This window comes from Ischnura elegans, chromosome 2 (genome assembly GCF_921293095.1).
Source record: "Ischnura elegans chromosome 2, ioIscEleg1.1, whole genome shotgun sequence".
NCBI classification, from domain to species: domain Eukaryota; kingdom Metazoa; phylum Arthropoda; class Insecta; order Odonata; family Coenagrionidae; genus Ischnura; species Ischnura elegans.
In genome coordinates, this window is record NC_060247.1 from 29,192,700 (window position 1) to 29,209,500 (window position 16,801).

Consider the following 16,801-nt stretch of genomic DNA (forward strand, 5'->3'; position numbering starts at 1 on the left):
TTCGATTTAGGCAATGAAAATAATTGGAAACCACCCTATTCACTCTATATTTATGTCATATTTTGTAATATTTAGTGTGAAATGAGGTGTTTGATTGGCCGTTTTTTACTCATTACCTGCTGAATCAGTTAATTTATTTCATCATCTTAATCAATTCCTTTAAAATCCGTAAAAATTCCCCACAGATATATATTCCAATGTGAAAACATGTGAAGTTATAACTGGACAGAGTTTCCGTAAGCCAAATTTACTACAAAACCATGTATTGTACTGATGTTTTCCTCCTGCGTTATGAGAGTCAGGTAATGTTGAATTATCAATAAAGCCTTATGAAGTTAGGTTTTTAGTTAATTCTTTTTTATTTTTATAGCCCTTGCTCGATGCCAGGCTTTGATTTCCGTCAGTTTTGGAATTAGTAGAAGTGCCATAACATGGATTTGAAAATAATTCCATTTGAAGTGGTTCTAAATTTTACATTTTCTCTCAATTGAGAGACAATCAAATTTCCTGTTGACCTATAGATCCATTAAAATATCAAAATTATATCATGCGTTTTATAAATAAGTCCCAAATATTGCGACTTCGGTGTTTGTAGTGCTAAAATACAATATTTTTTTGAGAGCAGATGAATTTGTCAAGGCTCTGACGCTGTGTAGCAGATATTCTTGCTGTATGACTATTTAAAGGACTTTCAAAAGCAGTCCAATAGTGGATTCTCGTAATAAAACTTTCGTATCGCTTGCTGAATATGATTACTCAACGATGACTTTTGCTTCGTGTCTAATATGCGTACTTGTCCTTAGCCGATCGGCCTCAATGTCATGCGGGTGCTCGAATTTGCAAGCGGTTGCGACGGATACCATGGGCGACACCGGGGAACCTTTGTTTGCTCGTGAGCCAAATCTCATGGCGCTTATTTTGCATGTTATCTGCGGCGTCGTGACCTTATGCCGGAACTCGCGAAAAGAATACGACTGGCGATCCCTGAACTCGATCATGCCGAGGTTACTTTATCTCCAATACCTCGTCGTCACGTCCCACCTTCGAGTACAATCTCGCATTTTCCAGTTGGGTGAGGCATTTCATTTTCTAAATGCATAGGGGTCTGGTGGAGGGAGGTTTACATTGATTATTATTGAATGCATACCAGGCCACATTTTCCCCCTCCTCATCCTGATATCTGGTCAAGTTCGCAGTACCCGTACAACCATGAAGGGGGAGTCTCAGGTCTCAATATTTTCAAGGACTAGGGGTGAGGGGTTAGTGTATTGGGTTGTGTATTGAGTATTTGTTTATTGGCTGTGGAGTACAGCACAATAATTTCAGGTTGCAAGTAACTCCACAAGGTTAACTCGTTTTGCTGAATACTTTATCTACGAGCTGTCAAATTTTTGTCCGATCAGCAGATTTTTACATCAACTTGCTTAATCATATTGCCTGAAATTTTTTCCTGTCCTCTTCACTTTTTCTGCCCTTTATTTATTTTTATGGGACGTATTTTTCAAAATATTATTTAATTTTTTCCCATAAAAATGGGAGTTACACCACCTGTGTACATTCAAAGACCAATAATACCCGTCAAAATGCCAAGCGTTTCTGTTTTATTTGTAACGGTAATGCGTATTTATTCAGGAAATCATTGCAAAACATTAGGTCTTGCCATTTTGATATTTTAGTTAGCACATTTATGCATTAAATATTCCTTAATATATTTTGAATGGAAACAAGCGGCATATCTGCCATATCTAGTGGCCTATGGTAGGCCAGGACAGGGAATGCTGGCGTTACGTGACCGCTGTTCATTTGAAATTTTTTAAATCAAATTATATTTGTAAAAAATTGATCAGTTGCATGGATAAGCAAAGGAGGAGGTTATCTTTATTGAATTTATCAATTAATTTTAACGTAAGTGAAGAAATATAAAAAAATTACTTCCCGTCAATATAGCTGGAATGGTCCTCAGGGTAGCCATACAACCTAGGTCCTTCCTTTGTTAAACTGAGTTCAGGAAGTGGAGAGAGGTGCTATATGGATAGAAATTTGTGATGAATAATAACTATTTTGAAGAAATCTCAGACTTATTTCGAATCATTTGGGTTTAATAATTTTCGGCAATAGTTATTTAAGATTATTTATTGATTCGAAGTGCGATTAATTGACGTCATAATCGTTCAGCGTGAAGGTGGAGGCTTATCGCGGAACACGGTGTATAGAATACAGGAACTCAGTTTATTGACCGCCAAATGCCATCGCTTCTTTTCGACAAGTCACCTCGAGCGACGATATCGCATTTTAACAGTCCTTAACCCATTTAAGCCCGCACATGCGGCAGAGGAGGGTTGCCTGTTTATCAAAGCAGCCCCTGACACAATTAAAGCGCGACGGGTGAGACAAAGCATGACCGTGTCAACAGGGAAGCAATTACGGGATCGCCTGCAGCGCTCATTTCAATTTGAGATATCCGCGCCTTTGAGCGGCGGGAATAAGACGGGGGAGGAATGGGATGATTTCCATCGAGTGCATGACCGGGTCGCTGTCCAGTGCCGCGTCATCGCAAATCGGTCGTTCTAAACTGTTTGAAAATTGGCCGCGCCTCATTTGTAATCGCTGCGATTTCAACGACTGCATAAACATGGTAATTTTACTTCGTTATTTTTTCCTCCAAGGACTTAAGGTTTAGTGCCAAACATGTTAACTAGCCACTAACTATGCGGAAGGATCGCGAATGATATTTCTTGAGAATAAATTGGACACGATGACTAATTTCGCATGAAGTTCAATGTAAATTAATTCCTGAAGCGTATTCAAACTGTACTTCTTGGGTGATTTTTAATTTTTACTTGATAACGCGTCTACCACAAAAAATGCTGCTTTGCCGTGCCACAGTGTGTCTAATTCGGGCGATGCGGAGCTGCATAGGTGTTTCCGAAATAGTTAATTATATAATACCCATTCAACAATAAAACAAACAGACTGAATGTTACGTAATTTTTTTTTGAATTATTGTTAAAAAATACTAATTTAAATTCGATTTCCTCGTCCACTGCACAGTATTACCGCTATATTTTCGTATACCTAACAATGGGGCTCAGTTGGCTGGAAGGTTGGAAGCAGTATGAATACATTTGTTGCAGTAATTTTGCGACCATAAACTCTCAAAATTATTCTATCGATGGCGATGAAAATCGGTCGAAAAACTTACAATTAGTAAAAATAAATGATTTAATCTAGCAGTCCTGATATTTCACCAAGTGTGCCGACGCACTATGTCGACAAACAATAAACTTTCTAGGGATTATTTCAACTTTCACCGGCTTTACTATTAATAAATGATCCTCATTAAAATGCTATTGCACTAGGATTAATTTAATGTGTTTGTATTTTTGGATGTTTTTAATTAAAATGAAAATTTTGAAATTGATGCTGATATTTTTCTTTTTATTTTAACACGTAAATTTTCTAAGGGACAGTTTATTCCAGAACTTAAATAAAAGAATTTATATCTATTTACCAATTGTTATGACGTCTTACATACTAATTCATAGAGGATGGTTAATCAAATTTAAGCCATTTCGATCAAGGTTTACAGTGAAAAATTCTTGACGAAAATGAAAAAAAAAAATAATTGAGCCGTACTTATCAGCTTTTGTTGGTCTTTTACATGCGGGCAGTCGAATGGGAATTGAAAACAGAGGAAGTGACCTTTTATGCTCGCGTACGCGGTTTTGGCTACTCTTCTGATGTTCAAGGACCTTGGGCATTTTCGAGGTCTAATAAAAATATATATGACGTTTGCAGTCATGCACTGCAAAATGCCCTGGCGCATATTTTTCATTTCTAAAGATTTAGCGGATGGAATGTAATGAAAGCAATTGATTTTGTTTTGCGGTTGGCTGTAATTTTTACTGCTTTTTGCCAATCATTTCACATCACTGGAGAAGTATAAACGAGAATGAATTGCACTAATAAGCAATAATTGCACTCCATTTCAAATTGACTTATGGCATATATTCGTGAGCGATTACGGGTAAATATTCTGTATCGCTAACAACAATGCTAAAATATCACGCGTATCTTAGAAAAATTTAATTATGAGAATTAATAATTTCTTTATTATTTTCCTTTTCATGGGCTCCCTCTGCAGAGCTTTTGCAGATTCACTTGCCGCAGGATACGTGGTACAAGGAGGAGCTCGCCGAAAAACTGAGGGACTACTGTGGCAAACCTGTGCTGAACGTGTCCGGGGAAGAGGAGAGACCATTCAAATGGAACCTGTACAACTCGTTCTACTTCGCATTTACAGTCGTAAGCTCGATAGGTAAGTGGAGACATTTTATACCTGATAAATATTACATTTATTATCCAGTTGGGGGTCAGAGGAGCAACTACAGGAGGTACTACAAGGGGTTATAGTGAGCTTTTCTCTCAAGCATGATTTGAGGGGTCGCTCTGGGTGTTTTGGCTGAAATCTATTTCGTGGACGGTTTGGGTGGTATGCGGTTTGCATGCAATGTTAATTTTTTGTCGATTCCCAGGCATCGGTAAAACTGGATTTAAGCAATATTGTTCATCTGGAGTCCGATCGTGGGGTTGCAATGCCGAGGACCCTTGCTGAATTCCATCGCATTTTCAATGGGCATTTTTACATAAATACATCGTAAATGGCGGATACATCGTAAGCCAAGTCCAAGCGGAAACCGTAAAGGAGGCCCAAGTTCGTCCGTAGAAGTTCGTTCAAGACCGCCAAGTCCGTTCGTTCATTGGTTTTATGTTGACTCTTCAGCGGCTTTTAATCGAATCTTAAAAATGCGAGGCTGTAAATTTATGTATCCATTAAATCTCAGCATATGCAACAAAATGTTTGCACTCACGACGAATAGCGTCAAAAAGTTTATGGATTCCACTTATCATCACAAGCATAAATTTCGCTTAACAATCCTAGTTAAAGCTTATTTAGATATAAAATTCATATCGCATCGCCTGTCAACGGCGCGAGAGGCGACTCTATCATCCCATTTAAATGCGCGGTGGGTAACAGCAGGTCCAAAAAGCAATTCGTATACCCTCCATTATAATATTCGTGGTCGAACCCATCGTCAATGGAACCTACTGTGCTGTGAATGAGCTGTTAGGCAATCTCCGCCGATGGTGTCATCAACTCTCAACCTTGTCAGCCCTGCGGTCAACACGTCCTCTGCGTCTCCGTGGGGGTTCTTCTCCCCCAGCTCGCTTCCTCCTTCATCGCTGACCGACGAGGGTCGCCGCGTCCAGCCTCCTCTTCGCCCGGCCGTCGCTTCGCCAATCTCCGGCTTGCATCGCCGACCCCCCGCGTCCTTAGCCAAGCAAAATGGGGAGAGGTGTTTCTTGAATGACTTGGATCCTATCTGATGCACACTCAGGGTCAAATCAAGAGGACGAACAACTACTCCCACTCGACCTTTTACATTTGTCTGCTCGTATAGTTATTTCCTAAGAGCAGGCACAGTAAGTTGTTAAGCAGGGGGTCCTGTCACCGGGAAAATCGGGAATTATGAGTGAATTCTTAGTCCCTGTAATCATGCATGAATCATTCATGAATTTTTTATCCAACCGGAAATTTTAAAATTGTTCTTTTCAAACTAATTTATAACATATAAGTTCTCCAGTTCAACACCATTTTCTGCCCTAAAATGAGTATCCATGATGAAGGAACAAAAATGGTCATATACACACTTTTTAATTCCAAAACTCAAAAACCGACCATGGTTTCAACACAATGTATCACTTTTTTTACCTTGAAAATGACACATTGTGTTGAAACCACGGTCGGTTGTTTAGTTTTGGAATTAAAAAGAGTGGAAATAACCATTTCTGTTCTTCCATCATGAATATATCGAACTTCCAGCCAAAAACGATTTTATAAAATGAGTATGTCGTAATTTTGAGTGCAGTTAAGAATTTTGAGAAAGTTAAGAATTGCAGAATAGAATTTTTACAGCCGCATCGAAACATAGAATGTCAGACAAGAAAACAGAATCAAATGTCTCTCACTCTCGATTAGTAAGATTAAAAGAACACGAAGAATAGCATTCCAGCTGACGTTAACATGTGCCTATGAGTGAAATCAACTAATTTTTGCGTGAGTTGGTGGAACGGTGAGATATTCATCTACATCTACATGGTACCCTGAGAGCCACCTCTAGGGTGTTTGGTAGGGGGTGATCAATCACCAGTATGCAGCATGCAATTGGATTCCCATATGCACACCACACGGTCCAAAAAACGTTACGCATATTTGGAAATTATACTACCACATGCTGTTAGAAATAATAATAAAATTCGGAAACATGCATTAAAGTATTCATAAGTTAGTAGGCTACACTACAAGTCATCTAATCTATTAGTGAGTTCTAACGCTGCCGTAATAATCTCTTATTTATCGTGGAAAAAAATACATTCTAAATTTGTCTGTTCTACAGTCTATCTCTCTTAATTTATTTAGATGATTTGATCTACCGTAGTATGTTGGCGTTCGTAAGATATTGTTAACTTCGTCCGAGAAGACACTGCTCTTGAATTTATCTTAAGTATTCTTATTATTCTTAAACCCCATAATTATTTAAACTATTCCGTATTTTTTTCAAATGACTCTGTTTCATCACACTTTTTCGTCAACAACTAGTGCCACATTATGAAAATAAAGAAAAAAATTGATGCTACAAAACGCTGTAAACTGTAATTGAAAGCGCTATAAAATCAAAATGATAGTGATATTTTCACGTATCTCTACTGATTATCATTTAAGGGATAAGCCAATTCAGTGGTGCATCAAGGGAAAAGGGATATTTTAAGCTCACGAATAACTTGCAAGTAGATTTTGTTTAAATTGTAATACTTTTCCTCCTTTATTTGCGTAATATTTAATTCAAATAGCATTTTAATTCGAAATCGGTAACATGAAAACGAACTCTATCGTCGGAAGCAGCCAATTGGTCTCTCATCAGGGATCGCATGATCTCCGATTTTGCCATTTCAATCTTTGAGGCAAGCGCTAATACCAATAATCTTTTTTTTATATTTACTTATGGGGGACCGACGGAGAGGAGTTTTTTTTCCTAAAAAGTACGGAATATGGTGCCTCGATTTTACTTTTGGCCGTAAAGTTAGTGATAACAGCGCCTTGTTTTAATAGTTACTATTGATTTTTATGTCATTTCCCTAAAATTCGTTACGATTTGTGTTCTGTGAGTTCTGTTCTTAGAAATGAACCATTAAAAACTTTGGTACACATATTCTACTATCCACATCAGTGGCGTAGCGAGGAATAAGCTTTGGAGGGGGTGAACGGGGTTAGTGGGGCTACCCCCCCCCCCCCAGTTCTGGAAATATTTTGAAAAATAACATGCCTTGAAATGGATTTTACATCATTTTGGCACTTAAAGTTTAACTTTAAGCGGATGCAGTTATTATACATCAAATCCAGGTAAGATTTTTAAATAATTATTTGATTTCTCTGAGGACTTGGGGGGGGGGGGGGATGCATCCCCTTATTCCCCCCATAGTTATACCACTGATCCAGTTGGTAATTGAGTACCCAGATAGATACGTTTCTATACCAGACAGATACTCGAGTGCATCCATATCCGTGTGGGTACTTCAATACCTAGCTGAATACAATGGTTCGCGAATTGGTATATACGAGAATTATTAAAAAGCACTGCGTGAAACAAGTGACTTAGAACGTAGTCACGCGCACGGGAGCAAATTTATAAACACCAAGGATGAAGTCCGCTATGAGAAAATATTTGGCTTAGCAGGTTTTCGAACCCGGATTCCCGGGTTTCACGACCGGACAAGCAATTGGGAAAACCGGGTTCGGATTCCGGCCAAATATTTCCTCATGGTGAACTTCATCCATGGCGTTCATTAAGAAAATTTTTATTTGAAAAATTATCACCGTCATCAATGACCACTTAACCTGGCTGAAAACGTTGATTTCTTCTCCATTCTCAATGATTCCCAATTCTAATATTATTTGATGCTTTCTCATCCCTCCAAATAGGTAAGCCCTCAGCGACGAATACATCAATGTCTTCTCAGTATCCGCTCGCTCTCTCCGTGCGAGAGTTTGGGCAAAGAGCCCTGTGCCAAGCGCGTCTTACACCCAACCACAAGCCTCAGCTCGAGGCAGGCGTGATCTCGATGCATTAATACAGACGCGTGAAAGTCTTTTCTCTCCTGTGGGAGCCTTACCCTCTGTTTACTAATTAAGAACATGTCTCAGATGTCAATTAACTGTGAGTTGTGAGTGTTTTGGACTCCAGTTCATGCTTCTGATTTTTAAAAATTTCCTTTTAAACCAACGGTAACATACCCACTTTTTACTGCCTTTTTAAATTAATTTTTTTTGCGCAATATTTCGTGCATATTACTATATTTTTCCGCAAAAATTCGTTAACGCAAGAGCTTTAAATCCTGCAAGTTTTTTTTTTTTAACTTTTAACATTCGTCCAGTAAACGGAATTGTTTCATAGGTTCACATAATAGATGTATAGTTCATTAAGTTCTAATGAAGATAAACATATTTTACCTCGGTGGTAATACCGTAATTGAACTGCGCTATTTTCTCGTGGAGTAAAGGACCCGAGTATCTACTGATGATATAGCATTACGTTTATGTAGATGTGAAGGTAAACTGTGCCATTTGTATCCTACCGACGAACTGTGAAATATTTGTTCAGCGGCGAGAGGCGAAGCACTGCGGACTGCTACGGAAGCATTAAAATGATAATAAAAAGTCCTATTTATCAATAACCGACCTAGTATGCCTAGAGTTAATTAATATTTATTTTAAGCGGGTAAGTGTACTTAAAAATATCGGGTATGTGAGGCGTTAACAATTTTACGTGGTCTAAAATAGAACCATGCGTATAAAGCCATCCGCCGTTAAGTATTTCAGTTGGTAATTCTATAAAACAACAGTTCGTCCGATCTGAAACCCGCCAGATACCTTGGCGTCTTCACGATTTTATGAGTAGAGTCTACGATGGCCAGAGTACATGTAAGAAAACACGAACGATGGCTGCGTATATACTTTCCTGGTTTTATGAGGGCAACCATGGGCATAAGTCATTCCTTCGAAATCAAAAGAAGTGCGGCCATGTTCATTTTGTGATGGCAGTGTGCGATAAACAAAAGTTGTTGGCAATTAAAACGTCAATATCAGCACTTCGCGACCTGATTATAGTATGATGGGAAAAGTTATGGCCTAGTAGATCTTTTAGCGGCTACTAAGTGGAAAAACAAGCACGCTTGGTGAAAGGTGCTCAGTTTAACGGTTCAATGATTGTAATTTTGCATTTTACCTTGTGTCTTGAAATGTATGAAACCAACCCTATACAGCCGGGATATGACTTGGAGTTATTTTTCTCTCGCAGAACGGCGGAAATGCTCCTCTTTTTGAGGGAATTAAGACAAGAATTACGTGTTAGAAGAGGGAATGCATAGTGTGTTCCGCCATTCTGGCCACGTAATTATAAGTTTGTAAAGGTAGGAATATTTGAAGCTTAAATCGTATCCTATAGTAGAAGTTATCTTTTTGCTGTTGCTTTCTCTTATTTTAACTATCATAAGTTTTTCTACACGCAAGTTTTCTGGATGACAAGAAAGACAAAGCATATGAATATTGCTAGTTAGAATCCGTCTCATGGGAATGTCTATATTTTTGCGTACTTGACAGTCGCAAAAGTAATATGGATAATAGTTAAAAAAATTTTGAACGTGGTTTACTTCAGAAAATACGATTCTTTCATGTTGATACTCCTCCGTAATTATGAAAATAGAAATATAATTAGTTATTTGTTTGGCCGGGATTGAACAATTATTCAACGCCTCTGGCTCAAATGAAATATTTCTTGCTTACCTTTAAATTCTTTTAACTTTTATCCGGGAAAGTCCCTTAGTTTTGCTGGAGCATATACTACCCTGGATTTTGAGTCCAGTTACAGAGGATTGGACATATGCATTCGAATTTTATTCGTTGATGGCTGAGGGCTGATAAAGGAAACACATTTTTTGAGAAATAAATAAACTTACTTGAACAAAATAAGCATGTGGGGAAAACGCTGAGGAAAAAAGAGCCCTGTTTAAATGAAATAAGGCACTTAATAACTTTAAGAGTTACAATCCAACCTGGAATTAAAAAAAAACTTCTGGCATGAGTGTCACAAAGAATAATTCAATTCATTAAATTGAGTATGTTTTCAATTTAAGCATACACCTGGCCGCTACGGTTAATTGGTATTGTTGAAAAGTAAGATAAATGCAAAATTTTGGATCTAAAAAACCAAATATCAGAAGAAAACAATGTTCAGTGGAAAGCAGAATGAAAGAATATAATTTCACAATTATTTTTCCGTGTATTGGTATAAAATTACCCCAACATCTCGAGTGGAATGCATTTCAGTAAGCGAATGAAAATTCTTCCTTAGTTTCATTGCTTTTTATGTGAAAACAAAAAATGGGGCGAAAACTGCCCCAATTTTATTTTCGCCCAAAATTTTCTTTACACAGCCGTAAAAAATGTTATGTACCACATTTCACACCTCTAGGTCCAACAGTTTTTAAGCTACACCGATATCTCGCGAGTGATTCCATTTGGATTTTATATGCAAATATTACGCATTCGTAATTCATTACGATTTCCTATTGACTAAGAAAAATCGTGGAGTATTTATTTATATTCAGATATCTATATGGTACAATAAATTTTCGACTATCGCCTATTCTTTTAGTTTTTGCTGAAACGCAGCAGATTTTGTACCGAAGATCGATCACCAAGCTGTATCGATTTTTTGATTGTGCGGATACATAATTATCTGATTGGTATAAAACCATTGTGATTCCTGCTTTTTGGACTCAATATTATCCTTCAGGATCTTCGAAGGTTTCGGCCTTTGAGGAATTTCGTTTCAGGGCGTTTCTTTAAGTAGGCAATGACACGTGTCGCGTGATTTGGGTGAAATTTTGGCATTGGTGAATGGCACGCTTGCGAGAAAAATCGACGGAGAGGGACGTGCTCAATCGTGAATACATTATTCGGTAGTGATTTACGCGCTGTCTCTCGAAATTTATGGAGGTCCGATCGATGGATCGGAAGAAATCGAATCACGCCTGCAATTGGAATTGGTCTTGCTTTCATTCTCCTTTCTGGAACATTTCAGAGTATCTGTTACCGTTTTCCTTTTGCTTCCTCTTTCATGACGTCGAGAAAGAGATTTTAAAAGTGAAATTTGGGTGCGTTTATTTATTTTTATTTGGATTAATTCAGACCTGAAGAAACAAGACAAAAAAAATCGAAATTTAAAGGTATTGCAAGTGGAAGATATTTAAAATGTAAATCATTGCTTGTTGCGTGAAAACTAAAGGAGGATTTTATCACTTAATCATTCATCAAATCAAGTATTCATAGCTTCGCTGAATGTTAAGACGGAAAGTAAAAAATTAGTTTGTAAAATACAATTAGTTACTATTTTTTTTGCGTACTAAAGAATTACTTCCTAGCAAGGCGAATAAGGCCATCTGCCGTGTGAGAGGCGATTGGGAGATGGTTGGCTTGCTGCAAGTGTTCAATGTGGTGTAATATTTATTACAGTCATTTAATGATCTTGCTATGTAATAATTTAGTAGATTCTTCGTACGATTTAAATACTTAGAATTCGTGTACATCTGGCCCGCCCTTAGAGTATTTCGCGGTGGTTTCGGAATCGCTAAATGTGATTGAATAGTTTTTCCTTGCCCAAATGCAAGAAAGACTGCTAAACATGAAAAAATAAATAGGGGTAGAGTGAAGGTAGAAAGAATTTTTGACACGAGAGCCGAACGGTAAATTCGAAAGGTATGAAATAAGTATTATGTAATGTGTCACCATTTAGGAGCGAATCACTTTTGGAGCAGGCGAGCCGCGGGTATTTTGTTTGCAACTGGACTGGTGAAAATAGGAGGGCAATGCGATATGTTTGTATTTTTCTTGTCCGAATCAGGCCCAAGGATACGACGGCATCAGAAAGAAAACCCATTTTCTCCCAGTCGCATAATTTAAGGCTAAGCGCAATCCTTGCCGGGATAGTTTTTCCCCCATAGTTAGAGCTCCTTGATTTTCGCGAATGCGAATTATCGCATTCTCGGCTTTGATGGCCGTTTTGAATGTGGTGGTAGGGTCGGAAAATCGTCCAAAATCGTGGAAATAACTCGGATAAATCCACGAATACAAAACAAATCGTGTGAAACGTCCAAAAATTTATATAAATAAATTTAAATATTTTAGTGACATTTTAAAATATTAATTCACAACTATGTTTCCTCGCGAAAATCAATGAGCTCTACTCAAAATAAATGCACACCAAGGGGACTTCACTCAGGTGGCCCAAACTGTCCCATTAAAGCTTGATATATGTTGCCCCTTTGTGGGAATTTTAATCGGCTTTCGCAAATGCCGGCAGCGCGGTGGTGAACACAGAGAGATCCACTTATTCTTAATATTTACTGCGCAATATTTAAAATCGTATTCAATTTAGCATTTTGAATGAATAGAAATTGTCAATTGGTAGATTGTGAATTTGAAAGGTCACATCATTACGAATGAAAGTTTTCATTGAAAGCCCTAATTTATATATTATTTCTCCGTAAATTTTGGATCGCTGTACCCAGCCGTGTCTCGAGTGATGAATTCAATAAACGTATTTAAAGCACAGTGGGTGACAACACATCTGGGGGCCTACCTGAGAATCCTCTATTGCATTCGTGATCCATGCATTTGATGCAAAATGTTGTCTCCATACTGGGACTCCAGACGCGTGCACACGGATGTAGCAGGCACGTGTCTTGCGTGAATCGTACAGCTTATTATCGGGCGTTTCCTCTCTCTTGAGTGGCGTACGATCGCCTAAGCGCAGACAAGTCGATTTTCCACCAGTGTACACCCGCCATCCGCCTTCCTACCGATGCGCTTCCCGTCTTTCGACACCCAGGTGAGGGCCGTCTTCTTTGCGGAGAGCGTTTAGCCGCTAAATTCACTCGAACCATCATGGGCGTACCCAGAATCACAAAACTAGGGGGAATTGGGGGATGGGGGGGCAAAACTAACTGTTTTCGTTGAAGTTGAAACCTTTTTTGCACAGAAAAGGTTAATGAAACCAAAATTTTTAGGAAATTATGACAGAAATTTATTATTTAAATAAAAAAAGATCGAAGCACTTTTCCACAAAATTTTTACTGCGTACAACGCGTTTCGTCTCACTGAGCCATCATCTGGTCTTGTACCTTGATCTGGTCTTGTACCAGATGATGGCTCAGTGAGCCGAAACGCGTTGTACGCAGTAAAACATTTTGTGGAAAAGTGCTACAATCTTTCATTTATTTAAATATGTCTAACTTCTACCAATTGAAGCCTGAATTTGTTGAACTTATTCGGAGCAGTTTATTAGTTTTGATAATTCTTAGTTTGAAAAAATAATGATTTTTATTTCAGTTCAATGTCTTATACTAATATCATTTTTCTTCAAAAGAAAAATTAGTTCATAAATTTTGTTTTGCACAAAATTTATTTTCGCTTCTGGGGGGGGGGGGGGGTCAGTTTCGTTTTCCTTTCCAGGCTTTAAGTTTCCCTCCCCGACCCTCCGCTGTGTACGCCCATGTGAACCACTCTTCCACGCTAGACTCTTTGGTGGGGGTGTGGCGACCAGATGAAATTTCCTAATTATGCCGTTCCGAATCTCCCTGGGATCGTGTTCGTGTGGTGGCTCGAGTGTTGGCTTCCCAACCCGTGCTCTCGGGTTTAAATCCCGATGGTGACCGAGAATTTTCAGAGACAGCCCGATCCCTGCTGGAAGGTTGTGTGGAGAACATTTCAAGCGCAACACTCCGTCCGTCGGATGGGACGTTAAGCCGTGGTCCCCTTGGCACCTTTCGTTAAGATTAATATGATTCCGACGCTGGGTTTCTCTTCACCCTTCCTTCCATAGCCTTTCCTCATGGCGGAAACCCAAGTTGTCGGTCGCCTCTTCCAAATACGATAGCATACCGAATCTCTATCGTCACCACTCTTTCCACCTTTTCCATGGTTCCGCAGAAAAACATTCTAGTTGCTTGACTTAAAATCGGCCAATCGTCAAAGTCTCCTGAGCCCACATTTCAGTTCTTCAGCTAGAAGTAAAATCTATCTCAATTGAGGGGATGAGAATCCACGGAGGACAAGTGATTTTTTTCTCAACAGAGTTAGGTGAAGTTAATTGTTAAAAGAAATACACAAAAATTGGTTGCCAAGGGATACAAATGAGTCTCCGTTCTGCACTGACATCGAGAGGAAAAAAATGCACTTCTAAATATTTACTTAATCTCGTTTGCTTTCTATACGTAATATCTCTCCGTAGCCCTGTTTATAAAAGAAAATCACTTGTACGCCTTGGCTTCCGACCCCCTCAATTGTTTTCCTTTCCTTTGAAAGGGGCTCACAGATTATAAAAAGTGGTCCGATTAAGGTTCACGGAAAGGGTTGCTAGCTCCTGAAAATTTGGAATACCCATGATGCAGATTTCTTATTCCCTTTTTCTATCGTTTTTCTCTCTATATTTGTCATTTAACTGCTTTGTTGTTTTTTTTAGCTCTTTTGTGTTTTTCCCTGAGTTTGAGTCGTCAAATCTCATGTATTTTCTCTTGTATTAGTGCATTACTTTACACAAATTCAAAATACATCTCATGCCAATCTTACAGGCAAACTCATTATTTTTCTGTACGGTGAGCCTTGGGGTTGAGGAAGAAGGGATCATCTGGCCTAATTCTTCCTGAAATGAATAACCAAACAAATACATTTATAAGTACTGCTTTTTTTGGGAATTTCGTTGCTAAACGATATTTCCGCCTGTTACGCTTCCTCTCAAGCTTCTCTAGCTAACTTGAAAATCTATTATTATTATTCCCGAGCGGCATAGGTGTGTAAGAAAATTATTTACTAATCTTGTGTTGCTATATCCAATGGGCACGAAAATTCTGAAACAAGTATAAATCGCACTTCCATTTTTAACTATTTATTTCATTTCCAACCATTTCTCTTATTTATTTCCATATAATGCCATTCATATTCAATTTCTGTACATTTTTTTTCCATATCTTCAATTCAAAATTTATTCTGTTGGCCTCGGTGGCGGCGGGGATAAGTCCTCGCCTACCATACCGAAGGACGCGGGTTCGAGACCCGCCGGAATAGGTTGCCCCTTCCAAGCCGAGGGCGTGTGTGATCGTCTAATGTTGATTGGTTAAACTTCCGATGTAAATGCCTCAACGTGCCGTTTCCATGGGTGATCGAGATAAATAATTAGGTAAATAAATAAATCTGTCCATATCCTCCATTTCTATCTGTTAACATTCATTTCTGCGGAATTCCATTAATTTATTAATAATTTCTCAACAAGCGGACCCCATTTCTATCAGTTGTGCACCCCTCGGTTTCACCACATTGAAGCTTCTTCAGGATTTGAAAAAAATGTTCCTCTTGTATCCGTGTTCTTTCTTCTCGTAGGTGACATTGATCCTGCAATTCTCCTTGGCGTATGCAGCAATCGCTGGCCTTGCGTGGGTGATCGAGGAAAGCCTACGAAATCGTCCGCTCCAAAGATGCAACGCGGTGTCTGTTTTTCTTTTTTTCTCTGCCTCTCCGATTACACGATCACCTTCCGGCGTCCTCAAGCGCACGGCCGTGTCTCATTCCCATTTCATGGGACGCATCTGTTCGCACGCAAATGATGCCGAAACCTTCTCGCCTCAAAGCACTCTCGTGTCACACCCGCGAAGAATAGCGTAGTAAGTAAAAAATACATCGAGTCTGCATGAGTCAAAACAAATAGCTTCAATAAAATTTGATCTGGTATTTTTTTGGTTGGAATGTCAGGCAAAATAGTAAAAAAATATGGATGGTCATTGTGTAATAAAATTCATTTTAAGAGTTATCTTCTTCATATTCATTCATATATCTTTTGAAACAGCATCCTGCCTTTAAAATATCATTCAGTAGGTTGTCCACAACAGTATACGTACATTTTACTATAGTGATTTTGCTCAGTTTGGATAGGGCAATGAATTTCCTTCGTTAAGTTTCTATTTAGAACGTTAAATTATTACAACTCATACCAGGTTTTATTGAAAGAAGAATTCGCGTGTAAATTCGATTTAATTTTAAATTGTTTCCTTCGTATACCCTTGGATTTTAAAATTTCAGTTTACTGGCAAAATTACTATGAAATAAGTGGAAAGTTGACCCGGAGTACCACGTTTAAAAGGTAAAAAACCAATACAATAGGGAAATACCTACTTTTAAACCATGAGGTGAAAGACTTTCTTTGGTCACTTGTAGAGTTGAGTGAGTATGGCTATAGAGTAATACTCATATTGGAGTTTTTAATGCTTTTACTCTCGAATAAGAAATTTGGCCAAAATTCAACCTAACACTACAGCCGTTATGCTAACTTGCATTTCTTGCTAGTCATATTGCTTTGGAATAGATAGAAAACTTGATTATTCCGAGACTCGGACGTAAGTAAAACCAAATTGAGCCAGTTTCCAATTTCAAATGGCAAGACAGCAATTTTCACGTCTGATTTGATCAAAATATTGATTCTTCCATGTCGTGTTTTATCTGCAAGAATATTGACACGTTGAAATTGGCTGTCATATCTGTTATCTAAAGCAATCACAAGAGTCCTTAGCAGCGTTGATTCAGTATTTTAATCTGAGGTCTTATCAAATCCCTTCTACTTTACAGCGGTGTTCA

At 38.4% G+C, this 16,801-nt stretch overlaps 1 protein-coding gene across 2 annotated transcripts in view; it reads left to right on the forward strand.

The window, feature by feature from the left end:
* The window catches only part of LOC124153505 (open rectifier potassium channel protein 1), a 144,856-nt gene that overhangs the window by 81,477 nt on the left and 46,578 nt on the right, over window positions 1-16,801 (forward strand). For both annotated transcript variants that reach the window (XM_046526708.1, XM_046526709.1), the window contains exon 2: window positions 4,145-4,318. In XM_046526708.1, the coding sequence (XP_046382664.1) occupies window positions 4,145-4,318 (174 nt within the window). The remainder of the gene's footprint in view (window positions 1-4,144; window positions 4,319-16,801) is intronic.